This window comes from Lacerta agilis, chromosome 2 (assembly GCF_009819535.1).
Source record: "Lacerta agilis isolate rLacAgi1 chromosome 2, rLacAgi1.pri, whole genome shotgun sequence".
In the NCBI taxonomy this organism is placed as follows: domain Eukaryota; kingdom Metazoa; phylum Chordata; class Lepidosauria; order Squamata; family Lacertidae; genus Lacerta; species Lacerta agilis.
In genome coordinates, this window is record NC_046313.1 from 40372570 (window position 1) to 40398072 (window position 25503).

The following is a 25503-nucleotide window of genomic DNA, read 5'->3' on the forward strand; positions in this document are numbered from 1 at the left end:
TAGCTGCTTCGGATGCAAAAAGCCAGCAATGACTATTATACACAAAAGCATTCATATGCAGCCATCTAGTCACATGAAACTATCTGCAGCTTGTTGCTAAAAGCTTTCAGAGAGGTAGATTCTACATTGGTGGACTGCAAAGAAAAAATCCACACAATACGAAACTAATCTTCTAGGGGTGCCAAAGTCATAGTGGCAGCTGGCTTATGTTGGAGTCTTCACTGGTAAGTCAAATCAGTAAAGCAACAGTTGTGTTGCTAGGATCCACCTTAAGAGTCACAAGGCCAATGTTGTGTTGTTCATTAGATTGGCCCCATTTCTGCCACTGTGCAGTCCCCTTTGTAGAGCAAAGTGACAAATCAGGAACACTGCCGCCCAGACAGCAGTATTTGCCCATGGCTGGCAACTATTTTAGCAGGCTACTTTGCCAAAGGAGTCCATCACTCTCAGCAAAAAAACAAAACAAAAACACACACACACAAAGTGTTCCAACAAAACCACAGAGCACTCAAAAGCTTGGGGGATGTGGTGAGAAAGAAACACCAAATCCACCAGCAGAAGGAGAACCTGATACAGTGGTACCTCGGGTTACATACGCTTCAGTTTACATATGCTTTAGGTTACAGACTCCGCTAACCCAGAAATAACGCTTCAGGTTAAGAACTTTGCTTCAGGACAAGAACAGAAATCGTGCTCTGGTGGCGCAACAGCAGCGGGAGGCCCCATTAGCTAAAGTGGTGCTTCAGGTTAAGAACAGTTTCAGGTTAAGAACGGACCTCTGGACCACTGTATTCCTCACCATGCTCTGCTCCCTATGCCTTCCCAATTGACTTATCGGTGAAAGACCATCTGGCAGGGACAGGCCAAGCCAGAGTATACCTTGAAAGGACTCCTCCCAGATGGCATCCGATGGACCGTCAAGGCATTTTAAAAGATCACTACAAAATTTACAATCACTATTGTAGCTGAAATTTATATTCAACAATAAATCCTACGCCACAAAACCAAGGCAGCTCATAGAGCCATACTATTAGATAATTAGATCTCCTATCTAAACCTTTTTCAGTATGACCAAAGAGAGGAAGTTATTTTAAACAGGTATTAGGTTTGGAGGGTGGATTTTTTTTTAAGGGATTTGTTGACGACAGCTGAATTCCTGCCTCTAAACTGAGGAGAAACTCAAAACTCTACAGGGAAAGTTGAAGTACCTCAGACAATGTGAACAGCAAAACAGAGGATGCAAATTTGTTTCAGCCAAATGCCTCACTCTTACACACACTTGCTTGGAGCCTATTTAAAATGCAAGGTTTAGCCACATTGATTATCCAGGATTGGCATGTAGCATACAAAAGAGCTGAAGGCCTTATGCAACCGCCATGCACTGAATCTTGGGTTGATTGGACTAGAACAGCCTCTGCCAACAAATCAGCCCCTGCCAGTGCAGCACGCTGGCTGAAGCCGAAAGCAACTGGAGGGCACCAGGTTGGGAGATCTCCCCTTCTGAGAACCTTGGGTGCACCTGATACAGTTTGCACAGCAGGTTTGGGACCAACTGTTCTCCAAGCCTTGTTGCCAGTGGCAATTTTGCACCTGAGCAGAAGTGTGATGAACTGTGGCTGCAGAGGCTACAATACATTATAGCACTCCTCTCCAGGGGAGAGGGCAGAAGACAAGGGGAGGGCTGCCAAGCCACGTGGTCCAAAGTTGACACTACCAATGATCTATTTTCCTGTGCAGGAAAGACTAACTGGCCCTTGGCAGCCTCTGCACAGTATTCCCATGCATTAAGTGTCACCAAATACTTTGCCCGCTACCCATGAGCTGACTTAGTTAGGTATGTCTCAAGTCACCTACTGACTTGAGAGGCTCTTCCACCTATATCCTAGGGCACCCAATGGTCCACCAGCAGATCACATTACCTTCTACCCACTCTAGAGAAGCCATATGCAGAAAGCTTCAGTGACTGCTGAAAGCTATTAGATCACAAAGGCAGTTCCCAGGGTCATTTCCATTTTGCTCTTAGAGCACAAGGCAATGAGGGGGCTATGGGTAGAGTCTTCATCCATATTTGCTTATTCAGCTGGTTGGTTTAAAGCCCTAACTGAACATTCAGGACATTTAGCCACTCCTACGCTGACAAGAATGGTTAACTTTTAACCCATTGTTTGATGTGGGAGATAGATGCAGAAACAGCACCATATTTGCAAAAAGCACATTTGTTCAACGCAACAAGAATGAACTTTATGGGGCCAATCCCTTGCAATCTTTTGCACTTAAGTCACACTTGACACAATACCTCTCCATGTAAATAATTTCAGCTATTGCCAACAGTTCTGATAGGAAACTTTTGCCCTCCTACCATGTTATTATCTTAAGAGGTCATTTTGTTTTAATACTGTACTTTCGTTTCTCCTGACCTTGTATCCGGGAAGGTCAAGTTTCAGTTTCACTTTCTGCTTGCTAAAAGTGTGTACCCTCCAAATTCCCTTATATATGCATATACTGCATATGCAGTTCCTTGGAGTATCACAGAAGCTAGCCATTTAACTTTTAAGTCATAACCAGCCTCTAATTTTTATTTTCCATATTGTTAATGAATACAACTTGACATTTTTAAACCCAGCAGAGCTAAGTGTTGTTCATGCTACAGTTGAACTCTTTGCAATCTCTCTTACGCACACCTTGCCCAAAATTGTATTTACACTCTTCCCCTACCCTTCTACTGCCCACCATGAGTACCTTTCAATTGTCTCAAACATTCTGTTCGGTTGTTTATAACTCACCGCAACATCCTGGCATGTTTATAATTCTGCATCACCCAAAGCTGCAAAGCATATGTTTCAGTCCACATCTGAGCCCAAGGCAGGCCCATGGGAAAAACCTGCTTCTTTTCTAGCCCTTGAATGCTACTGCACATTCTCTCAAACTTTCCAGCTACATTAGACACTCAACCCTCCGTCCTCTGCTCTTTCCTTGAAGCCATAAGAAGTGCAAGGGAGCTCCGGCCATTTCAGCCATTGCTTCCTCCACCCTCATCACACCTGCCCCCAAAGCAAGAGAGTTAGATCATTCCAACAGTCACCCATTCACCTTTGTTTTGTTGTTTGTTCCAATTATTGTCCCAGGAGGAAGAGCTCTGCTAGCAAGCCAATAATTTCTCTTCTGGTTTTGGAGATGGCCATTATGTCCCCCCAGCTACAACCTTGCCGATCTGCTTTAATTACTCAAAGTAAGTACCAGGGAGAGAGATCTTGAAGCATCAGTGTGCAAAGACGCAGTTACATCTGCTTGGCTACCCCAATCCATTATCTTCCCCCCCAACACAATCATCCATGACTTCTGCTTCCTGTTAGATTAGGTAGGTGATTAGATTAGCAGACATCTCTCCCATTTAAAAACTCACCTGATTTGATGCATACTCCCCAAACTTATTTCCACCTTATAATTGAAGAACTTTACCTCACCAGTGATTCTCCTTATCCTTCAGTGTTCATGCTCTGCCCTTCCTTTGCACACTTCTGTAGCAACATCCTTTCACTAGCAAATGGTCCGTACACCTTGCCCTAAAGGGTTTTATTCATTCATCTCAATCCCAAAAAGGCTTTGCCTTTCCTCTAGCAAACTTTCAGCAGGGGGTCGGTCCACTGTCCCTCAGACCTTGTGGGGGCCCAGACTATTATGGGGGGGGGAATGAACGAATTCCTATGCCCCACAAATAACCCAGAGATGCATTTTAAATAAAAGCACCATTCTACTCATGTAAAAATACGCTGATTCCTGGACCATCTGCGGCCCAGATTTAGAAGGTGATTGGGCCGGATTTAGAAGGCGATTGGGCCGGATCCAGCCCCCGGGCCTTAGCTTGCCTACCCATGCTCTAGACTAGCCCATTTCTGCATCTCTCAGTTATCTATCTAAATGCCGCTAGCTCACCTGGATTCCCCCACCCCCATATTTTTTTACTTTCTCTATTTCCTGTGGGATTTTGCCTGGAAGGGTTGCCTCTTTCCTAGAGAGGAGTTAATCCAAGGTGGGGAGTCTATTTCTGTTGAGTACAAAGCCTTAATACAAACTTTTTTTCCTCTATTTTAGAGACAGGCTCTTTTACATGTATACTATGACGGGGGGGGGGGAGAAAGGAACCCCTTTGTCCACTGTCAACTACATGGGACCCTATGAAAAGTGAGAGAGTTGAAGGCATTTGTTTTTTCCAATAACCAGCTGAGAGAGATTTGGTTCATTTTGCCTTTCTTGCAAAAAGGCAGCCTCAATTTCATTTTATCTTTTAAATGGATTCATCCAGCAATACCAGGGAAAGCCTATTCACACTCACAAAGAAGCACAGGGTGGGGCTGTGGTTCATACGAGATCGTAGCTCATCACCACTGCAAATCCCTCCCTTAACAAAGGAAAGGGCCTGCACATCTTAGGAATTGGTCCCTCCTGGTTTCATGCAAGACTTTTTAGGGATGCAAGCCACTTCCCCCTGTGGCCCCTGACATTATGGAGGCTTTGTGTTTTTGTTTGTTTATATATATAATATAAATCTCGCTTTTTCAGTACCGACGCCTTTAATGCACTTGTAGCCTTAGCTCGCTTCAATCAGCTTGCTGGGGAAAAAAAACCTTTCACATCACGCCTTTTTTTAAAAAAGATTGCCCTGCTTACTGCACCCAGAGAAAGTGCAACAAGAATAGCCACCAACGGGTACAGCAAATGTAGTGTGCAGCTGCCCTCTCGGAGGGTGACGAGTTGGTCGGACGGGGCTAACAGGCTAACACAGCAGATTCTGCCACGAAGGCTTCACGCCCAGAGAACAGCCTGGGATCCAGCTCCCAGTCTTCCCTTTGGCCGGGAGGATCCATTCAAAAACTGCCCAGCCTAACAAAACAGCCAACACCCCGCCCCGCCCCTCCAGATCAGGGCTGTTCGCTCGGTCCGCTTTGCACCTGCCGGCGCCATGTGCACCGGAGCCCCACACGCCCCCCCCCTTCCCCCAAAGAAGCTGACCCCCAGCACGTGGGAAACTGGGGGAAGAGAAGAGAAGCAACCCGCCCTGCCCAGCCGTGGGGGGAGAGGAGAGCCGCCCAGACCCTCTCCGCTCCGCGCGCAGTTCCCAAAGCTCCGGCCAGGGGCCGCCCGCCGCCGGAACTCCCGGCGCCCCCTCGACGGCTGTTACCTCGCTCGCGGCGCGCCGGGAAGCCGAGCCAACCGTTCCTCGGCCGCTGCAGGAAGCGAAGGAGCCCTGGGGGGGGCTTTTGTTTCCGTGCAGGGGATCCTGCCGGCCGGACCGGGCGTCGCTGCTGCTACTGCTGGTGCTGCTGCTGCTGCCGGCGGCGGCGGCGGCGCCTGCCCTGGGCGTGTGTGGCCGGAGGGCGCGAAGGAAGGCGGGAGGGGAAGAGGCAGCGGCAGCAGCAGCAGCACCAGAGACGCACAAAGTAGGCATGGGGGGAGAAGGGGTGGGGCGGGGCGGGAGGGAGAGCAGAAATGCCCCTCTCAATTACCTGGCCAGCCAATGGCAGCGCCGGTTGGGGTTTGGAAGAGATGATGTCACTCTCGCGGGGAGAAGCTGGGGCTGCGCGGATCAATTGTGTCTTCGGCTGCGCCGCCGGCAGCTATTATGGCCCCCGCCCCGCCCCCGCCCATGTGGCAGCTGGTTAATAGTAATTCAGCCGCGGGGGGGGGAGCGTTAACCCTCCGCCTGCCGGAGCGCTGATAGCGAGCCTACTTCTGTTAGAAGAGGACACACGGGGCTTGTTCACACGTGCGCGGATATAGCCCCCTACTGACCTGGCGGGGTACTGAACGTGTGAATTGGTTTTACTGAAAAGAGTTGTTCGATCAGGGGCCGACCCAGGGTGGCAGGATCCTGCCTGGGTCAAAGGGGCCCTTAGTGAGCCCTCCTGGCAGTCCGGGCTGGCCCACCCTCCCCATCCCCAAGCAGGCGCACTGTCTGGCAGTGGTACTGACAGGAGCAGCAGCCAGGCCTGCACAGCTTTACTTGCCTGCGTTGCCCTTTCCCGTTTCCGCACCATGAGGATATTCTGCAGCAATATCTGGAGGGCCACAGTCTCCCCAACCATCATCTATACTGTAGCCCTGTGAAACAACAATTTGTTCCAGTTCCTCAGACAGTGATCTCATCCGAAAGATTTGCCTCAGGCGTTCTAAAAACTATACTGTAATATCCACAGAATGAAGAGAAGAGGCAGAATTGGCAAGGCTGGAGTGATCTACTAGAGGACAGACCCAGAAGAAAAGCAACTGAACACAACATTTTGTCAAAGGAACCAGCCAAAACTGTTCCTTTAAAAAAGCCCAACGTATCTGAAGAAGTGTACATGCACACGAAAGCTCATACCAAGAACAAACTTAGTTGTTCTCTAAGGTGCTACTGGAAGGATTTTTTTTATTTTTTAAGGCAACATAAGCTAGTGGGAAGATACTTCATTTTCTCACGACACTCTACTTCCTACCTGAAAGTCACCAGCATTTAACAACAGCAAAAACTTTTACAATGACTCCAGTGTTAAATTGCTGGATTAGAAATTATCAGTAAATTTGATCCTATGCATTCAGATCAGGAATTTCTGTCTCATGATCTCTTGTTTTTCATGACCTTTTGGCCCAGTTGTTCACAATTGTTTTCTCTATAGCCATGTATCTGAATATATGTTTGATAAACTGGGCTCTAGTCCACCAAGCCTTATGCTACAATAAATTGGAGACTTCAAGGTGCCACAAGTCTTTCTGGTTGTTGTTTTTTGCTTTGCTTTTGTTTTGTTTTGAATCATGCCGTCAGCCTACCTGCTTTGTAGTGTTGTAAGAATATTAAGGTCTTTTATTTATATATAATAATTTTTATTATGTACCAAGCAAACAAGGCCACATGTCTGAAGCAGCAGGCCTGACACCATTTTTTGACTCCCAGCTGACCAAGTGTTTTCTCTGCCAGGAGGGAAGAGGTGAGCAGCCCTCTGCCTAAGTGCCAGATGATTTCCCTCACATTAGCCTCGCAATAGCCCTACCAGCCAGGGCAGAAAACCTTTTGTTTTGCAGAAATGTGTGTCTGGGAAGGGTCAAGGAGGGGTGGCACAGGTGTGAATTCTCAGGTTACCTCCTCTGACCCTCCCAATTTGTGATGTAATTCTGATGTATGTATGATGTATGGAGGGGTGGTCTTGAGCTGGAGGGGGGCAATTTCAAAAGTCTGTATAGGAGCTTGCGCTCCATTGTTTGAGGTCTTTTGCCTACAAAAACACCCTGTTGCAACAGCGATAATAAAGACTTTGCTTCTCAATCTTCTCTGGTTGGCCTCTGTTATATTCTCCTACCGATGGAGAACCTAAAAGGGCTCTTGTATGCCCCATAAGGGAATAAGGGCAGGTTTTTCTTATATCAGTAGCAGCAGAGTCCAAGTGGCTTACACACCCTGCTGTATTTTACATCATGCTACTTCTGAGGGCTGCTTTCCAAAATCAGCTGAAAACACAATATAATATAGCACTATATTATCTACATAGCTGTCAACCCTCCCTGCTGTTCCCCACTGCTATAATAAGGGAATTTCCTGCAAAAAAGGGAAAGGTTGACAGCTATGATTATCTAGCACTGCCCACCCTATGCCCAGCATCTTTCTTTCATGTTTGCTCAGAAGTAATCCCTGCAACTTGCCTTAGGGCCTTCTTCGCAGCATGCATCCTGAAGGTGGACAAACTAATTTGGATTGTATTTGCTGTCTGCAGCTCCTGAGTTAGATGCTGCATGGTCCATTGCAGAAAGGGCTGATGATGAAGGGGTCTCCATCCTTCCTTAGCTGACAAGGAGTAGTGAGGGTTATTATGGGAAGAGTTGCCCTGGTCTTCAGAGTGAAAACTTGCTTCTGGCAGCTAATTCCAGAGGTGGGTGCTTCTTGCTTGCCTCTAATCTGTGTTTTTTTATTTTTTGTTTACTTTAGGAGTGAAAATGCTGAATTTCAATACTAGGGGAAGAGCAGGGCTAGCCCAAATCATTTTGCTGCCTCAGGCAAAGGGCAAAATAGTGTCCCCTCCCCTTCCCACGTACAGAATTCAACAGGACTGGAGACGAACCTGAGCTCATCAACACTCATAATTGCTGTTACAGGTAGGTAGCTGTGTTGGTCTGCCATAGTCAAAACAAAATAAAATAAAAAATTCCTTCCAGTAGCACCTTAGAGACCAACTAAGTTTGTCCTTGGTATGAGCTTTTGTGTGCATGCACACTTCTTCAGATACACATATCTGAAGATACACAAATCAGATGCACATATCTGAAGATACACATATCAGATACATGTATCTGAAGAAGTGTGCATGCACACAAAAGCTCATACCAAGAACAAACTTAGTTGGTCTCTAATGTGCTACTGGAAGGAACTCATAATTGCTGTGTGTGTTGGCTCTTTCTGCATCCAGAATCTCTCCTTCACTGTCAGCCGTGCTCATTAATCACCACCACCCTGAAGCTCCTTCATTAGACCCCGCCCCAGAACTTAGCCTGGATCAGAGTTGTCTTATGTAATAATTATTTAATTTTATAAAAACCAAACAAAGATTTACATATATGCATGTATCTGCAAAATATAAAACCACTGAACCTTTTCATTTTAATACATAGATCTCTTTAAAATAAAGCCCACCATTCATTAGATGAATTGGGAGAAACAGCAGAGAAGGAGAACGGGAAAGCACTTTGCACAATGAAAATAGCTCTAATATGATTATTTAAGAAAAATCACAACAATAATAATGGATAAGGAGAGAAACATTCATCACATATGGCTGCTATACCTGGTTACCGGTAATTCTTTATTTGCCATATGGAGGTTCCACCACCCCACCCTAACCAGGCACCAGGGCCTGAATCAGAGATTTCTGCATGCACCAGGAAGTTGCACATGTGCTGATGTGCTTAAAAATACACACACCCATTCCCTCTAGCAACAAAGTTAGTGCTCCTCCAGTCTTGCTGGCACTAATTTTTGTGTGGGGAAGAGGGACACTGGACTCAATCTGTTCATCACCTTCTCTGCCTCCCCTCCAACCCCCCTCCCCAAGGATCAGCATAGATAGAGCTAGCAATGTGCTCAGCTGTACGCTCTTATGCAGGCTGGATCAGATCATTTCACTCCTACTCCAGCCATTACACTCCAGTAAGGGAGATCAATGAACAGCAACCTCTTTCCACTCACAGATTGAAGTCTTTAATGAGCCAAAGAGCTTTGAGATTGAGATGAGGGACAGTAATAACACTCAGAATTGTTGATTACTGTTTTGAGTACTGATTTGCAACTGTCCCAAATCCCACAATTTATTCTGTGTGTGTTCAGCTTGGGAAAAGGTGGCATAGATTATATAGTGCAGTCCAGTGAAGCAGCCGGCTGTTGCAGACTTAAGCGCTCGCTCTTGTATTTGCTAAGTTGCATAGCGTTAAGAGTTTTGGAGGAGGTAGGCTGTATGCAGAGAGGCCCTTCTAACCCCTGGACCCAGCAAGTGTTGAAATCTAATCAAGGATTCTAATTCCTGGAAAAGCTAGGCTAGCTTCCTGGTGAGGTGACAGACTAGGTACTGGGCTACTGATGGAACAGAAGTGGCTCAGCACCAGAGGGCAAATGGGTGGGCCGCCTCCCTCCACTGGCTGGAAGTTAGAGAGACGAGGGTCAGAGTTGAGAGTGAAGTTATGTGAGTTAGAAGATGGAAGCAAGGCAGGAGGCTGGCAAGGCAGAGGGTCAGAGTGATGCCTGATTTCTCTTGCAATCCAAGGCTGTGGCTACTATGGGAGAAGCAAGACCCTTTTGGGGTGTTAATGCTGTGAACCCCTCCATCATAGGCTTGGGTTGTATAGAAGTGTAAATCAACTATATATCATAAATGCACCATAGCCTCCGCTGTGCCACACTCCAAGGAAACCAAACTCTGGGTAAGTGTCACGGGGAGATTAGGGTGGTGTACAACAACATAATGGAAAGACTTCTAGGCTTGAGCAGGGAGCAAACCATTGTTGGAAACCGGAAAAATGAACTCTACCCTCCTAACCTGTCCCCCCTTCCGTCCCATCCCGTCCCCAGTTTCAATGGACTTGTGCTGCAGTGGATACAATGAGCAATTATTATTATTATTATTATTATTATTATTATTATTATTATTAGCATATTTTCATGACATCTTTTAGGGATCTGGTTGCTGGTTCTGGCCCCATAAGATACCTCTTTTTAAACATTTAAAAACAGAAAATCCATAACCCCAAAGGTGACACTTCTCACAGATTTTTTGTGACAGAGTCAATAAATATGCTAATTCCAGAACACAAGAATTGGATTGTCATTGTTTGAGGAGACATAGCTAAATTACTTTACACCTCTCCTATTTGTAAAAGCTGGTCTAAAAGCAAGAGGTTTTGATCTCTTACTCTAAAAACCACATTCCATGCATGGTTCAGACAGCTAACCTGGCTTTTACAGAGAAGGTGGCCTCTAGATGGCAGTGAAGTCACACTGCTGTAAGATCCCCTCTCCTGCCCTACAGGCACTGTCAGTGGCGTAGCAAGGGAGGGGCGTTGGGGGCAGGGCGCCCCGGGTTCCAGGGGAGGGGGGTGACACTCCCTGGCCCCTCCTGCCACTCCCCGCCACCCAGCACCCATGCTGCTCTTGCGGCAACTGAGCGAACCGCCAGCCGAGCGGCGGCTCGTGGGGCTGCCCTGTCTATAAAGCAGCACGGATGGGGCAGCCCACAAGCCACCACCCACCAGGCAGCCAACCCGGTTGCCACGGGAGCAGCGGCACTGGGCCAGATGGGCTGCACATGTGCGGTATTTCCACGCATGCGCAACCTGTCCCGACGTGTGTCATGACGTTGCGACACCCCGCCTCCAGGGGAGTGCCTCCGCACCGCCACCCCGGGTGGCACGGAGGCTTCCTCCACCACTGGGCACTGTGACCCAAGACTCTTTCCAGGTCTTGAAGCTTGTTGTACAGTTACAAACTCCTCTCTGAAACCCAGGACAGCTGGTTTCAGTCCTGCTAGCAAATACAAGGCCAAGTGGTCTGACTCTGTGTATAGAAGCTTCTGGCATTCATTTGTATCCTTAAAATGAGATTTAACCAGTGCAGAACAATACTAGCATCATCGGTATCTTACCATCTTTTTGTTAACAAGAGCATTAATGGCATATTTCTTATTCCACCCCCTTGCAAAATAATGACATATTGCTAACCTATTCATTTTGGGACCTACTAGAATCCAAATATATTCAGGGGATGTCATATACTGGTGATTTTCATCATGTTTTGTATTTATATCCTTGTAGGGTTATTGGAGTGGAGAGCATTGGCTCCCAGTACGTTTCCGAGCACAATTCAAAGTGTTGGTGCTGACCTTTAAAGCTCTAAATGGCCTCGGCCCAGTATACCTGGAGGAGCGTCTCCACCATCATCGTTCTGCCCGGACACTGAGGTCCAGCGCTGAGGGCCTTCTGGTGGTTCCCTCACTATGAGAAGCAAAGCTACAGGGAATCAAGCAGAGGGCCTTCTTGGTAGTGGTGCCCGTCTGTGGAACGCTCTCCCATAAAGAGATAAACAACTGCCTGACATTTAGAAAACATCTGAAGGCAGCCCTGTTTAGGGAAGTTTTTAATGTGTGACATTTTAATGTATTTTAATCTTTGTTGGAAGCCACCCAGAGTGGCTGGGGAAACCCAGCCGGATGGGCAGGGTACAAATAAATTAATAATAATAATAATAATAATAATATAGCATTTAGAATTCACCTTTGGTGAATTTGGTTTGAATGTTTTCAGATCAGCATTCCTATCAAAAGCAGATCTAGGAGAGCACAACTGGTTTGATGGTGCCAGAGGTGCGGGACGGGCAGATCCTGACCACTTAAATTTGAGACACCAAGATCTGACACTGTTCCCATTTACTGTAAATCAACTCATGTTGATTCCCTATAGCAGTGGTTTTCAACCAGTGTGCCGTGGCGTGGCACCCTGGGGTGCCTTGACTGATGGCTGGGGTGCTGCAAGCAACACTGGCCTCTGCCCCTCTTTCCTTTCCTCCCTCCTCTGGTACCCTCTTGTGTCTCTGCCTCCCAAAGGCTTGCACAGCTGTTTGTTGCAGCAGCCCAGGCTATAAGCTCCACCTGCAAATGGTGCCTCTGGGAGGCACCTCTCTTTGAGGGAGGGGGGCAGTTCAGAGACCAGGGACAGCAGCAGCAGCTGCCTAGAGGACTCCCAAGGAGAGGGGAGAGGAGAGGAGGCTGAGGGAACACTCCACAAGGGAGGGTGTTCGAAAAAGTGTGAGAGGCTGCCAGCTCTGCAAGCAAGGGGTGACATAACTGGGCTCCTGAGCCCCAAAGGGGTGCCGCAGAAAGAATGTAGTTGGTCAAGGAAGCCGTGGACTCAAAAAGGTTTAAAACCTCTGCCCTATAGTATTTGAAATCCCACCTCCCACCATTCAGTCTTAGTCAGATCTAATATGTATATGCATAGTCTTCTATTGCTCCATTGAAGTGTCTTGTAAAAATGGTAGAATGGCAGTGGGCTGAGACTGTTCAAAGCAACACTGAAGGCGAACTATATAAAACCTACTGCATTCCCCATATCTACTAAATTGGTTCACCTGTAAAAAGAAACCATTAAGGCATTTGGCACAACTGGTTCTTAATAAATATATGTCAGCTGCTAATAATGAGGATATGATAAATATGGTTACTAGTATCTCATGAAGAAGCCTTATGCACGTTTACTCAGAAGTAAGACCCAATCAGTTCAGTGAGCTGAACTCTCAAGAAAATGTGCATAGGCTTAAAATCATAACTGAGAGCCCAAGAATACATTTTGAAAATAACAAGAGCCCCTCAGTTCCAACTAAGGTCAGGTCCTGCTGGTTTTACAAATCCAATTTCCTCCTACGTTGAGAAGAAAGGAGTTCAAGGGCGATGGCTGTAGAAATGGAAAGCAACCAAGGTTCCTAAGACCCCATCCGTTACATATCACATACCCCTTAAACATTTTATATCGAGCCCTTTTGCCATGATCTTCCTACACCAAAAGCTCCGAGAAGACAGAAAGAGGCACAAACACCAGAATGAAATGACAGACATTTCATTCTAGCAGCTTTTAAGATCCAAGAGGGAGTGGAATCAAAGCTCTGCTTACAATATGCAAAGCAAGGAAGGCTTCATTATGAAGCTAAATAGCCGACACTCCAAACCAGCGTTGAAGCTATAATATTTATGCAAAAAAGGTAAATAAAATAAAATCTCCTCATTTGTAGCAAAGCCTACTTTGCTGCGCTCATAAATATAGTTTTCCCCAACAGGACAAGAAAGACTTAACAGTTTAATATCTGTTCCAACATTGCACCCTATTCTCTGACGATCCCTGTTGCTGCTCACCAGGAACATATAGGGAACATGATTAATAATTATTATTGTTGTTTAAAAGTGCTTAAATAAATCTAGGAGATGCTCTTTAAGCTTAGCCATTGTGCGACAGATTTGCTGGAGAGGAGAGTCTCCCCACATGGGGGATTGCCTTTTACAAAAGACTGTTCCGGAAATCAACATGTCTTAGTCAGGAGGCAGATGCTGATTTTCAAAGGAAGAAAGTGATTTGAGAAAGGCACCATTTCCAATAGTGAGCATACATGTTTCCCTTCTGCTACCGGCACATCTGGATAAACAGGGTCTGCAGGTTTTTGAAATAACAAAGAAAATCTTCAACTCTCAGCCCTCCCTCTTTGGGGGGGGAGGGGTCTGTTTCTAGTCTGCAATGTGTGTGTTTACTCTGATTTCTCCCCTATTTTTTAATAAAAAAAATATTCCCCCCAATCCAAGTTTGAATAACGGTTTGGCAACATGCAGAAGGATGAGCTGTGAAACAGCACAAACTGGAGAAAGAAGCCAAATGTGCACAGATATGCCCTTCCCTTTCTGCATTGTCATTGCCAACAGGTTTCTCTCTCCAGGAAACCATCTCACCACCAGGGTGTGCTATGAGCAGGAGGCAAGGCAGCCCTTCGGTTCAAAGGAGGACAGACTGGGAAGCAAAGGTTTCCAACTGTGGCAGACAAGGAAGGAATTAGAAGCACAGGTGCAAACAGCAGGCAGTGAAGGGGGAACAGGTCCCTATCAACCCTTGTTTGGCCATTTTCTCAATAATTCACAGGGTTAAAAAAGCAACAACATTATCAGCAGCAGACGGCATGATAGAGTGGCAACAATCACCTGACCGCTGGGTAGCTGAGTTGCTTCTGCTTACCTGGAAGGGGAGGGACGAGGCAGCGAGGAGGTCAGCACAGTGCAAACACACCAGGAGTGCCGGTCTGTCTCTGCCACTGCGTTTGCACCATGGTGACCTCCCCACTGCCTTGTCCCTCCAACCATAGCAGCAACTCAGTTGCCTGGAGGTCAAGTGAGCACCGCCACTCCACCATGCCTTCCTCTACTGACCATTAATTTGAACTCTGTACCGAAACTCTTCCTAATTCAGTATTTGTGGGGCTGTCTTGAGGTTGCATTGCCAGATTTCAATCTAAAAAGGCCCATAGGATCTTAGGGAGGCATCCAGGGCAGATCTGACTCCCCCTCACTCCAATCCAGTCCACCTGTGGGTTATCTGCCTTGTGTTCTCCTCTGCTCTTTCCAGTCAAAGGACCTTAAGGATATCAGAGCTGTCCATCTTGGGATCTGGCAACTCAAACCAGAGAATTTACAGCTATCCCTAGTGCGCAAGGGCTGTGCTTCCTCCTTCCTTCCAGCACTGTGACCAAAAGCATGGACTGTGGAGCCCTAAAGGTGGCTGTGATGGGGAGATCTCTTTGTTTGACTCTCCCATTTTGTTGCCCAAGGCCCAGTTCCAGCCTGAGCCTGGCTGGGCTGAATGGAGAGATTGAACCCAGCAACATGAGATCCATTCCTCAAATCACTGGATCTTCAGACTCCCAGGCACAGCACAATGTAATCAACCCATATACTGAGGAACCAGTGCACCTCCAAAATCCATGTTGCCTTTCCTAATTTTAGTTGCATTTGCATTCATGGAAGCAGGGCAAGCTTAGGATGTCCTGTTTTCTCCCGACATCAGGCAGAGGGGCCTCGAGTCCATAGGGGTGATCCAGAGTCACTGGAGATAGGTTGACTCGGTTCCCGAGGGTAGCGGGCTCCATCACTCCAGGAATTTGTGAATATCCCCATTGAGCTGGTACCGGGGCCCCATGGCAGGTTCGCTGAGGAGCGGGCAATGAGCCGGGCCGCATTGGCAAGTGTGGATCATCATGACGTTCTTGGAGAAGGAGCTGCCATCCGGGCAATGGAAGGGCACGCTCAGGGTGCGAGTGCGCAGAGGGACACAGCAGCGGCCATCCAAGCAGGACCCGCAGTAGCTGGGCTGGTAACGGCGTGGGCTCTTGCAGCCAGCATAGCTGAACCTCACAGGCTCACGCACTTTGTGTGTCCGCAAGCACTTCTTGCCCTTCTGAAAAGAGGAGAGGAAAGTATTTGCAAACACAAAGCATACAGCTGGAGAACCTAGAATCATGGAATAGAATAACAGACTTGTAGAGTTGGAAGGGAATATGGGACAGTTGCAGGAATACGCAGCTGTCGCATATGGGGGATCAAACCTGCAACCCTGGCATTATCAGCACCATGCTGTAACCAGCTGAGCTATTCTTCTTTCTAGCAAACAAGCACACACACCTCTTAGCCCCACAGGCACCAATCCTGTAATATAAGCCCGGAGCAGAACATCTCACCATCTTGGGCCCTAATCCTTCCTGTTAGGCTCTCCCATTATCCAAAACTTGCCATTTTGAACAGTTGGGAGTGCAGGCAGACTTAGCTCTCGTGTCCCAGATGCTGGGCTGCTGTGGTAAGCAGTGCCCTCCCCTATTCCCTGCTTGCCCTCTTCCTGTCTTCCCAACCCTCACCTTTAGTTTGGAAAAATCAGGTTTCCCGCAAGGCCTGATCTGACACAGCTGGGTCTCTTTGATCAGTTTGCACTTCGGGTTGTCGCTGGTGACGCGGGTGGAGATGCCGAAGCCGCAGCTCTTGGAGCACGGTGACCAGTCCGTAGTCTGAGCCAAGCACTTGTGCTGTTGCTTTGCCACGTGGCTTTGGAAGAATGGCCTCCATGCTGGGGAAGAGAAGGGAATCCCAGTTACTGCACTGTCATTCTGAACCCAAAGGGAACAGTGAGCAATGTACTGCCAGCAGCTACACATATTGGCCAAGCATAAAATGAGATCGAAAGGGATTAAGTTCCTTAAGAGATGTGGAACATGTCTGTTCGGTTCTCTGGATGTTACTAGACTACAGTTCCAAATCATCCCCAGCTGCTGGCCATGCTGGCTGGGAATGATGGGAGTTGGAGTCCAGGAGCACCTGGGGAGCCACAGGTTCCCTGTATCTTCCACAAACAGAAGGCAGGCATTGATGGACAACAGCAGAAGGCAATTGTCTCCTTCCCAGAGGCATCTAGCGGGCCATCATGCTGAGTCAAGATGAATCAGCAGGATTCTTCGTAAGCCTCCATGGCAGCCAAACTATTCAAAATGGCAACTACAGAAAGAGGCAAGGCCACATGTTGGGTAGGAAACATGGGAGATGAGTTTGTAGGGGGGAAATGGAGGGAATAGGGTGTGGAGGGGGGGATGTGGAGGCTGCTCGGGACTCTGGCAACTGAGAACCCATCAACTCCATTTAGACTAAACTGGCATCTGTAGAATAAATTCCCAGTAGGTGCAAACCCTTGTCTTCTGGAAAGGGAATGCCTGCATTCCTCTTTTGCCATGAAACCACAAAACAAAATATGCAGCACTAGTGGCATCCCGACTGACCATCACTTGGGAGCAAGAGTGATACAGGAGATTGTGTGAACAATCCCTCTCAGGCAGATTCAATGCTTTTCGGTCCCTCTATTATGCAGCCACTGCCATGCTTAGCCGAAATAGCAACTGGGAACCAAAGCAAATGCAAGTGAAGGATCACATTTCCTGCCCCTCGGGAGCATCAGATATAGATCCTGAAAGGGCAAAGGACGACTCCCACTCTTACCCCTATTTATGTTCTGTGTCTCCACCCTGTTTAGATGCCGCTTCCACGCAACACAGTGCCAGCTTTCCATTTCCTGCCCTTGGAGCAAAACGGTTATAAACTTGGCCAGCTGCATCTTCTCGAGGCGCAACCTTTCCCTGAGTGCCTTGGTGCACAGACCGCATGAGGCTCAAGCAGTAGGAAGTGAAGACACCAAGATACTTGGAGGGAGTAGGAAATTTCAATATTCCAAGTAGAGAGTTAGTAGCAAAGCCACTAGATTGCTGTCAACAGAGAAGGTAGCTACATGGCCACTGGCTTGTGTGAGATACAGACCTAGAAATTGATAGCGCAAGGAGGTTTCATGGGTGAGTGAGATGGTGTCCCAAAGTGGTTTAAGGAGCAGCTTGTCATCAAAGAGCAATGCCACACAGTAAGCAGATGACTTTTAAGCCTTGCAATGCGGCCTGCTAATAAACATCCTGGTATGACATCCTACAGTACATCATCCTACAAGGGAATGCCTCTGATAGATGCAGTCTCACTAGCAATGGCTGGAAGCTTCATCTTACTTTGCTGCTCCGTTTCCCATGGGGCAGATGCAACACACTGCTGCACAGCTCATAAAGCATGTTTTTTTTTTTTGTCCAAAGGTGCCTATCATTCTAAGCTGGGGGGTGGGGGGTGGTGGAGAATCCCTACAGCCATAAATCACCTCACCTCACCAAAGCAATTGTTTAAATTGTGATGCACACCAAATTTAGCAAGAACCACAAATATAGTTCCCAAGACTATCCCCACGCAGACTCTCTATTCCTGTGCAAGCATTAGAGTGAGTTAATACGATGGAAAACATCCATTATAAAGGGATGCCTTCCATTCTAAGGATTTCCAAAGGAGCAGCCATGTTAGTCTGCTGTTGCAAAAGAAACCCTTCCAGGTGGACTCCAGTCTCGTCATGCATTAGCAGGAGGGCCGCATTCCCATCTGGACAACCTTCAAGCATTCACAAGCCAGGGATGGGTGGGGCAAGAGGCAAAGGGAGCTGAGCAATCAATGCAAATTTTAACTCGGACACTACACTAGTTTCTGGACTCGCTCACACGCTCCTCTCGGTCCATCCATGGAAGCCTGAGGCATTTTCAGAGACACACACCAGCCTGCCAAGAAGACTCAGGAAGCATGCAAAGCCAGGCTAGCGAAGCAGTGGTGTCGCCTGGGGATAGGGGGTGTGGCCTAGGGAAAGTCCCAAGGGAGTGGGGGCGGGGTTTATTCAGCCCTGGGGCCTGAGCCTCCCTTCCCCTGCTGTAGTCCATGAAAGCTTATGCCACAACAGGTGTGTTAGGTCTTTAAGGTGCCACAAGCCTCTCGGTATAAATACAGACAGAAGCTGAATATCATTCCTGCTCCTCCAATCGCAACAGCTCTGACTGCACCCCTCAGCCCTCACCTGGTAGGTTTTTCCAGTGTCCGCCTTTGCCCACATAGATGAGCTCGTTGTCACTGGAGTCGCCATTGGCGTTGTACTCAAAGGTGACCCCTCCGTACTTCTTGGGTCCTTTGCTGCACACAAACCTCTTGCAGCACTGGCCAGGCACCTTCAGGAGTTTGGGGCTGGGGCAGCCCAGGGAGGCCAGGGGCAGCTCTAGCGGGCAGAGCGGCTGGCAACCGACAGCCCCGTCGATGCAAGTGCACTGGTGTTTGCAGCTGGGCTGGAAATTCTCCCCGTTCTGGTAGATGCGGCCATTGTATTCGCAGGTCCGGCCTTCTTGCTTTGCTGAGGAGGTAGAAAGGTATGTGTTACTCAGTTTCAGAAGTTGGATTAAAAATGAGAAAGTGATGCTGACTGTAAGAGAGGACCCACCAGCTACAGGCATCTGGATCGGTTTCAAGAAGCCATCATGGAATTGCACGGGGACAACTGTTTCAGAGAGCCTTTGAAATAAGTGCCAGAGGGCAAATGGTCCCTGACATTCATCCCAGCAACCCAAAATCCTCCATTCAACTAAACTGGTGTCTAGTTAGGGATTGGCATCCATGGTTACCACAGCGCAATGATGGGAGACCAGATAATGTTAAAAAAAAACCAAGAGATGAAAGGGTGGGGGAGGACTCTGAGATCACTTCCTGCTCCCCTCTATTCATCTGCAACTTCAGGCCAACCTGGGAGTGAGCTACATAACAGCAAGCCTCATCCCTGGAGTCTGTGGATGTGAAAAACAGAGCAGGACTTAACCTGCCAGCGTCGTAAGTTAGAGAAATACACTCCTCTGCAGAACTAGGTTTTTAGGGGCCACGTCAACAAGAAGAGAGTGTTTGGAGCTTTAAATAGCCATGTGAAAACAGGATGCGAAGAGCTCACATGGACCGAGATCGTGTTGCAAAGGCCTGAGCCACGCCTGGAGAGCCTCCTGCTACATGCAGTGTGCTTCCCCTTGGCCCACAGAGATGTGCCCTTCACCTTACTCCCCTGCAACTATTTAGACAACTTTTCACTTGCTCCTTGCTCTCTTCTTAGCGTGTGTGCTCCTGAATGAAGATCTTACTTCTCGCACTTTCCAGCAAGGGGCAGTGCTCACACATATTGGGGGAAAGGTGGTCCCAGACACAACCGTGACCCTGGTAAATATACAGAATTGTAGTAGTCTCGAGGAAGGAGGGGGGAAAGCATGCTCTCTCATGGGAACAGTGTTGCCCTCCAGCATCGCCTCCCAGCTCAGAGAGAGAGGGGTAACATGTAGCTTGCATATGTGGAGCCACAAGATGAATGCTAATACAGATCTACTAGGACCTTCAATGTTTCCAAAAGCAAGTGTGCTCTTGTGTGAGCGTCATAAACCTACCTAGAAGGGAGCAAAATACCTGGTGTAGAAACTGCCAAGGAACTCCCCTCCTCCTAGTCTGCAAATCCGGTTTTCTATCCCACTGGGAAAGGAAGAGTGAGTGGCTGACCCAGAAAAAATGCTCACCACATCCATGAGAGAAGATAGAAGAGGTGAGCAGCAGAGGTTCACCCTCCAGCAAGCGGAGCCACAACTCAAGAGTCCCATCGTTACCCAGCTGCCCTCGGAGATCTCTTTCACCCCCTATGTGCCTGCAAGGTCACACCAGTCTTCTCCAACCTGGCACTTCCAGATGTTCTAGACTACAGCTGGTGCTGATGGGAGCTGTGGTTCAAAACATCTGGAGGGCACTAGCTTGGTGAAGGCTGGATTACAAAGTCACTTCTCTCCAACTCCTGAGCTCGTGCCATTTTAAAGCAAGCACACACAGAGAGAGGGAGGATAAAAAACAGTCATAGGAACAAACAAGCATGAAAAAGCTGCACAAATATTTTGCTTGGGGCAACTCTCGCCTTACTTAGGTGACCGGCAACAGAAGTTGCCCCAAGCAAATTTTCCAAGAAGCACTGAAGGAAACCCTTGATCAAGAGACTGGCTTTCTCAAAATGCTTCAGGAACAAAAATATTTGCGCAACTGTCTCTCCACACACACTCCTGTCCAATGTTTTGTGCCTCTTCACACACAATTTCCATTAACCTTTCTATCGTCATGGCAATGCCACGATAGATTCCACAACTACATCCGTCACTAGAGGGAGGTTGGATAAGTGACAACGTATTTTGCTACATCTGCAAATTACCTTCACCAGCCCTCACGTAGGCTCTGCCCAACCCTTCTGGACTTTGATCCTCTTAAAAGAAAACACACCTGGGACACGGGGACCAGTCACCCCTGATATGATTTCCAAAGCAGAATATGTACTTTTTTTTTTATAAGAATTTATTGACCTTTTTCTTATAACAACATATACCCACACCCACACCTACAATTAAACAAATACAAAACAAATACACTGATAAAACAAATACAAACAGTGTCAAGTTTTCTTGTTACATCTTTTCTTTAAAAAGAAAATTTCTATTTCCATATCTTAACCATTGACTTCCCCTGCCCTTTCTCCTTCGAGTTCATATCCTTAATCTATTTTAAAACCATTTCTCCTGAAATTCAAATTCAATTATATAGTTACTCACAATTATATATTCAACATTTAACTAACAATGCATCATCGTAGTAATATCTCATCATAATTCTTCTTCCATTAAAATCTTCACCAATCATTTATATCATATCTATCTCTTCTATCCTTTAAACTGCTGCTAATAACATAGTAACTCAAAATATCTCCTTTCATATTCAAACAAAAAATAAACAGAAAGATTGTTGACAGTATTCACCCTCCGATTTCAAAATTCCATGACAGGCTACTTCAAATTTTACTTAGTGTTTCACCCCACACCCCCTCTGTCCATTATTCTTCTCCTGGTGGCATCAACACTGAATTTCCCTGTGGCTTCCCTCTCCAAGCGTCCACAGATCCAGGCACAGTCCAAAACTCTCCTTGCCACGAGCTCCAGGATGTCCATCTCGTCGTCTCTCAGCTTCTCCGGTTCTTTGTAGCATTCCTTTTCTTCTTGTAAAAACCATAATTCTCTGTCCCTGGCCCCCGAGCTCACACCTCGGGGACTGGATATAACAAATCTTACCGTCGCCTTGGGACTGCCACCCCCAAAAGGCGAGTTTCTTCTCCGAAGTAGCTCACTCATTTCTCTCCATCTTCCCAGACACCCTCTCAGCTCTTTGGCAAGACTTTCTTCCAAAGTGTTAAAAGTTTTGAAAGCCTCCTCTGTGGGCAATTGGTTCTCTTTCAGACCCCCACACAAGACTTTGACTTTCCTGTACAGCAGTTCCACCTTCAAAGCAGTGAGCCTCTGTTCGTCCGTTAGTCCAGAGTTCAGTACCAGTTCAAGGACGAAGCCCAGCATACTGGTAGAGGGGGAGGAAGTGGGTATCAAATTTCTACTCCTGCCTCTCTGTTCTTCGCCATTTTCCTAAACTGGAGCGCAGATACCGCAACTTTAAATGGAGATATTTTCCACTAAATTACTTCCCAAGAAAAAAAGTTTGCCAGTCTCATGTATCAATTTTAAGCACATTGTAGCAGTCCTGTAGCAGCAGTTGCTCAAATTGGTTAACTTCTTTAACTCGAAGGGAAGAAGGCAGGCTGCCTTTCTCCTTCCCCCCGGATCGTTCCAAAAGCTCGATTTCTGGTCAAATTAGTTACTCACGACCACCGGGTTCCTTTGGCTCCATTCTTCAAAGGTAGAACTAAGACGCTCACCGCGGGCTTTGTCGCCGCATTTGCATCCCGGTTGGGGCATATCCCCGTAAGCCCGGCTCCGTTGTCCCTTCACCCCCACTCCCCCTTTACAGGGGGGGCAAGGGAAGGGTTCGGAGCCTCCGTGGGCGCAGCCGGGGAGCCCAGGGTGCGGGACGCTCTTCCCGCACCCCAACCGGAGCCCCGCTTTGCGGTTGCGGGGCTCCTAACCCCCGGGATGGATCGGGCGCCTCGCAGCCGAAGCAGCCCCGACCACCCGCTATGGCGTCGCCAGCCGGAAGTCCCCAAAGCAGAATATGTACATCAACAGAAAATCCTTTCCTAGTCTAGCCCCAACAGAGAAGGTGCCTGACTAGGCTGGATGAGAAGCCCTTGCTCCTTGCTCCTTCCTCCTTGATTACATTAGGTGCCAGTTTGTGATTAGGCGCCAGTTTAGTACATAACATGCCACTGCCCAACGTAGTTGGTTGCTGGTCAGCACCCAGCACACTCGGTACGAAATCAACTTTAAATTGCAGTAATGATTTCAAAGCACTTTCTTGCAGAGTTCACATAAATACAAAAAAAGGTAACCAGCAAGCACAAAAACACTCAGTTGAGTGTTCAACATCATGGCCATCAACAGGATTAAGTAGAAGGAAGCATGGTTTATTTTGTATTTATTTAAAGCATGCACTCTGGTCAATGACCGAAATAAATTGATTCATTCATTTAAAGCATTTATAAACCAGATAGAAACTTTTTTTTTAAAATCTATTTAGCAGCAGTATACTGTGTTTCTTTCACAGTGCAAGGTAGGTTTACATAATGATTTCAAAAGTTATCATTTTAAGATCACTGATAAACCATGACTCCAGCCAGCCTCCCAAAAACAACAACAACAACAACAAACAACAACAACCCCAGCTATAGAAAGGTCAAAGCCCTTGAAAGACGTCCCTCCTCCGCTCCGTCCTTTCGCCCCTCTTACCCCAACAGATGCCCCGATTCGCCGAGGGGTCGGCCCCAAAATTGCACTCCAGGCCCTTGTGGGGGTCGCAAGGCGAGAGCTGGTCGCAGTCCTCGTTGAGCTGCCGGGCGCACACTTGGCAGCAGCCGCAGTCGTCCAGCACCAGGCTGATTCCGGGGGGACAGCGAGGGGAGCCGCCAGGGGAGCATCGGCACGTGGCGGGGCAGCGGGAGACCACCTGCAACGAGAGGAATCCTAGAACTAGAAGGGACCACGATGGTCATCTAGTCCAACCCCCTGCAATGCAGGGATCCTTTTTGCCCAACAAGCGGCTCAGATCCATGACGCTGAGATTAAAAGTCTACTGCTCTACCGACTGAACTATCCCAGGGAGGTAGGAAAGGCCGGAAGCTGGCCGAGAGGAGCGCTGAAGCTCCGGATCAGGGCCCTTACAGCTTGCGGCGCTTGTGTGATCTTTGTGGACGCGCGGGTCTTAACCTTCGCCTGGCCGCCTGCTATGTATTTATTTTAAAGGCCACACCAAAATAGTTTCCTAGATGGCGCTACATGCCACGGAGTCCCGGCATTCTCGGCCTCCCCTACCAACGTGCCCGTCCCCTCCATCCCAAATAAATCTCCGTAATAAAATCCCTGCCACCACCATCAAAGCAGCCCCGCCACAGAGGCACCGGGGCTAAAGCGGCGGCGGAGTTGCAGCTCCCAAGAGTCCACAGGGGCGGAAATTAAAAACTCACCTTAATGCTCGGTAAGGTTCTATTCCTGAGCTCGTCCACTCTGGGCAGGCTCGCCAGATTTAAGCATTAGAAAGTCTCTCACACACCGGCCCGATTCCGCACCGCTTCGAGGCACAGAACACCTCCCAGGACCCGGGGATCAACCCCCATCCCCACCGCAACCGGCTGGGACGCGGGTGAATAAATGCGGCTCCGCGAGTGCAGTCACGTTGGTGAGCCCGGGATCCGCCGGGGGTGGGGTGGGGGGGCAGCTAGAAACTGGAATCCAAAGTTTAGCGAGAGCTCGCTAGTATTTGATGAAACACCCCCTCCCCAAATGATTCTCGCTGCCTGGTGCTTGGTCACCCCTGCCTGTTGTCATGGTCCACAACGTTGCGCGCACATTTCACTTGCCTAAGCGGAAGAGAAAGAGGTGGCTAAGCAAGAGCTACTCACCAGGGAGATGCAGAGCAGGAAAGCAGCGCTAAACAGGACAGCCTGCCTCATTGCTGTCGGATGGGAGGAGACGCCAGAAAGGGAGCAAAAATACCAAAGGAGATGAAATAAAATAAAACAAAACGACTAGAGAAACTAACTCTCGGGCGATCCGAAGGAGACAACCAGTGGATCGTACAGCAGCTGCAAAATTGTCCCTAGGATCCTTCGGCTCTGTAAGCTCTCCGCACACCCCTTTTTGCGCAACTTTCAGTACCTACAATGCAACTACGTTGTTTCTGTATTTATATTTCCCCGGGGCCCCTCCCACCTACCGGGCTGGGAGCCAATAGGAACCTCCTCGCCGGCCAATAGCAACGGTGGCGCACTTCCAAACATTCCAGGGGAGGGGCTTTGGAAAGGTGGGCGGGGCTGAATGAATAGAGTCATTCATAAAATTAGAAGGCTAGTGCATTCCGAGGCGATGCGCGCGTAGTCTCGCGCGGGCCAGGGTGTTCCGCTAAGCAGAGTAGCGCTTTTATGGAGACTGCTGAATAAGGCTCCTGCTCCCATAGGGCACATCAGTGCACAGGCATACCAGTATGAGGAGCAGCCGCGGCCACAGTCATTCCTGACATGCAAAAAAACAAATTAGAGCGAAGGAAAAAATCACGGGCGAAGGAAAATAAGCAGAAGGAAGCCAACGTTTGCTTGGCCAGAGCCAGCCTCTGATCTGACACAAGGGCAGATCAAAGGCCCAAGAAACCAGAGAGAGACAAATGGGTGGGGTCTTTCTGGGGACCAGAATGTGGCTAAATGCGTGATCCATTTACTTGGGAGTAAGCGCCTTTGAAATCAACGAGACTTCGGAGTGCGCACACATAATATTCATCCTGCAATTGTAAAATCATTAAATTGTACCAAAGTGGCATCAGAGGGGGCAACAAGCACCACCAGATAAGGGCTGGGGAAGATAAAGTGGGGGGGGGAATGCATCCCTCTCCTTAGCCCCTTGGAGGAGGGATATGTACCTAATCAAACATCTTTGCAATAGTGTGATTTAAATTTCATCCTTTATCACATTTTATAATTGGGAAACCATGTCCTGGTTTGCCTTTTTAAACAAAAGTACGGAAGATCTGCAAAAGT

General features: G+C 48.0%; 1 protein-coding gene across 1 annotated transcript; it reads right to left on the bottom strand.

The window, feature by feature from the left end:
* Positions 1-13812: 13812 nt before the first annotated feature.
* CCN1 (cellular communication network factor 1) lies at positions 13813-24639 on the bottom strand. Its single transcript, XM_033139704.1, has 5 exons — positions 24376-24639; positions 23207-23423; positions 18505-18831; positions 15950-16155; positions 13813-15495 (listed from the first exon to the last, which is right to left on the bottom strand). The coding sequence occupies exons 1-5, from the start codon at positions 24424-24426 to the stop codon at positions 15187-15189; spliced, it is 1110 nt and encodes a 369-aa protein (XP_032995595.1). The 5' UTR covers positions 24427-24639; the 3' UTR covers positions 13813-15186.
* Positions 24640-25503: the final 864 nt, after the last annotated feature.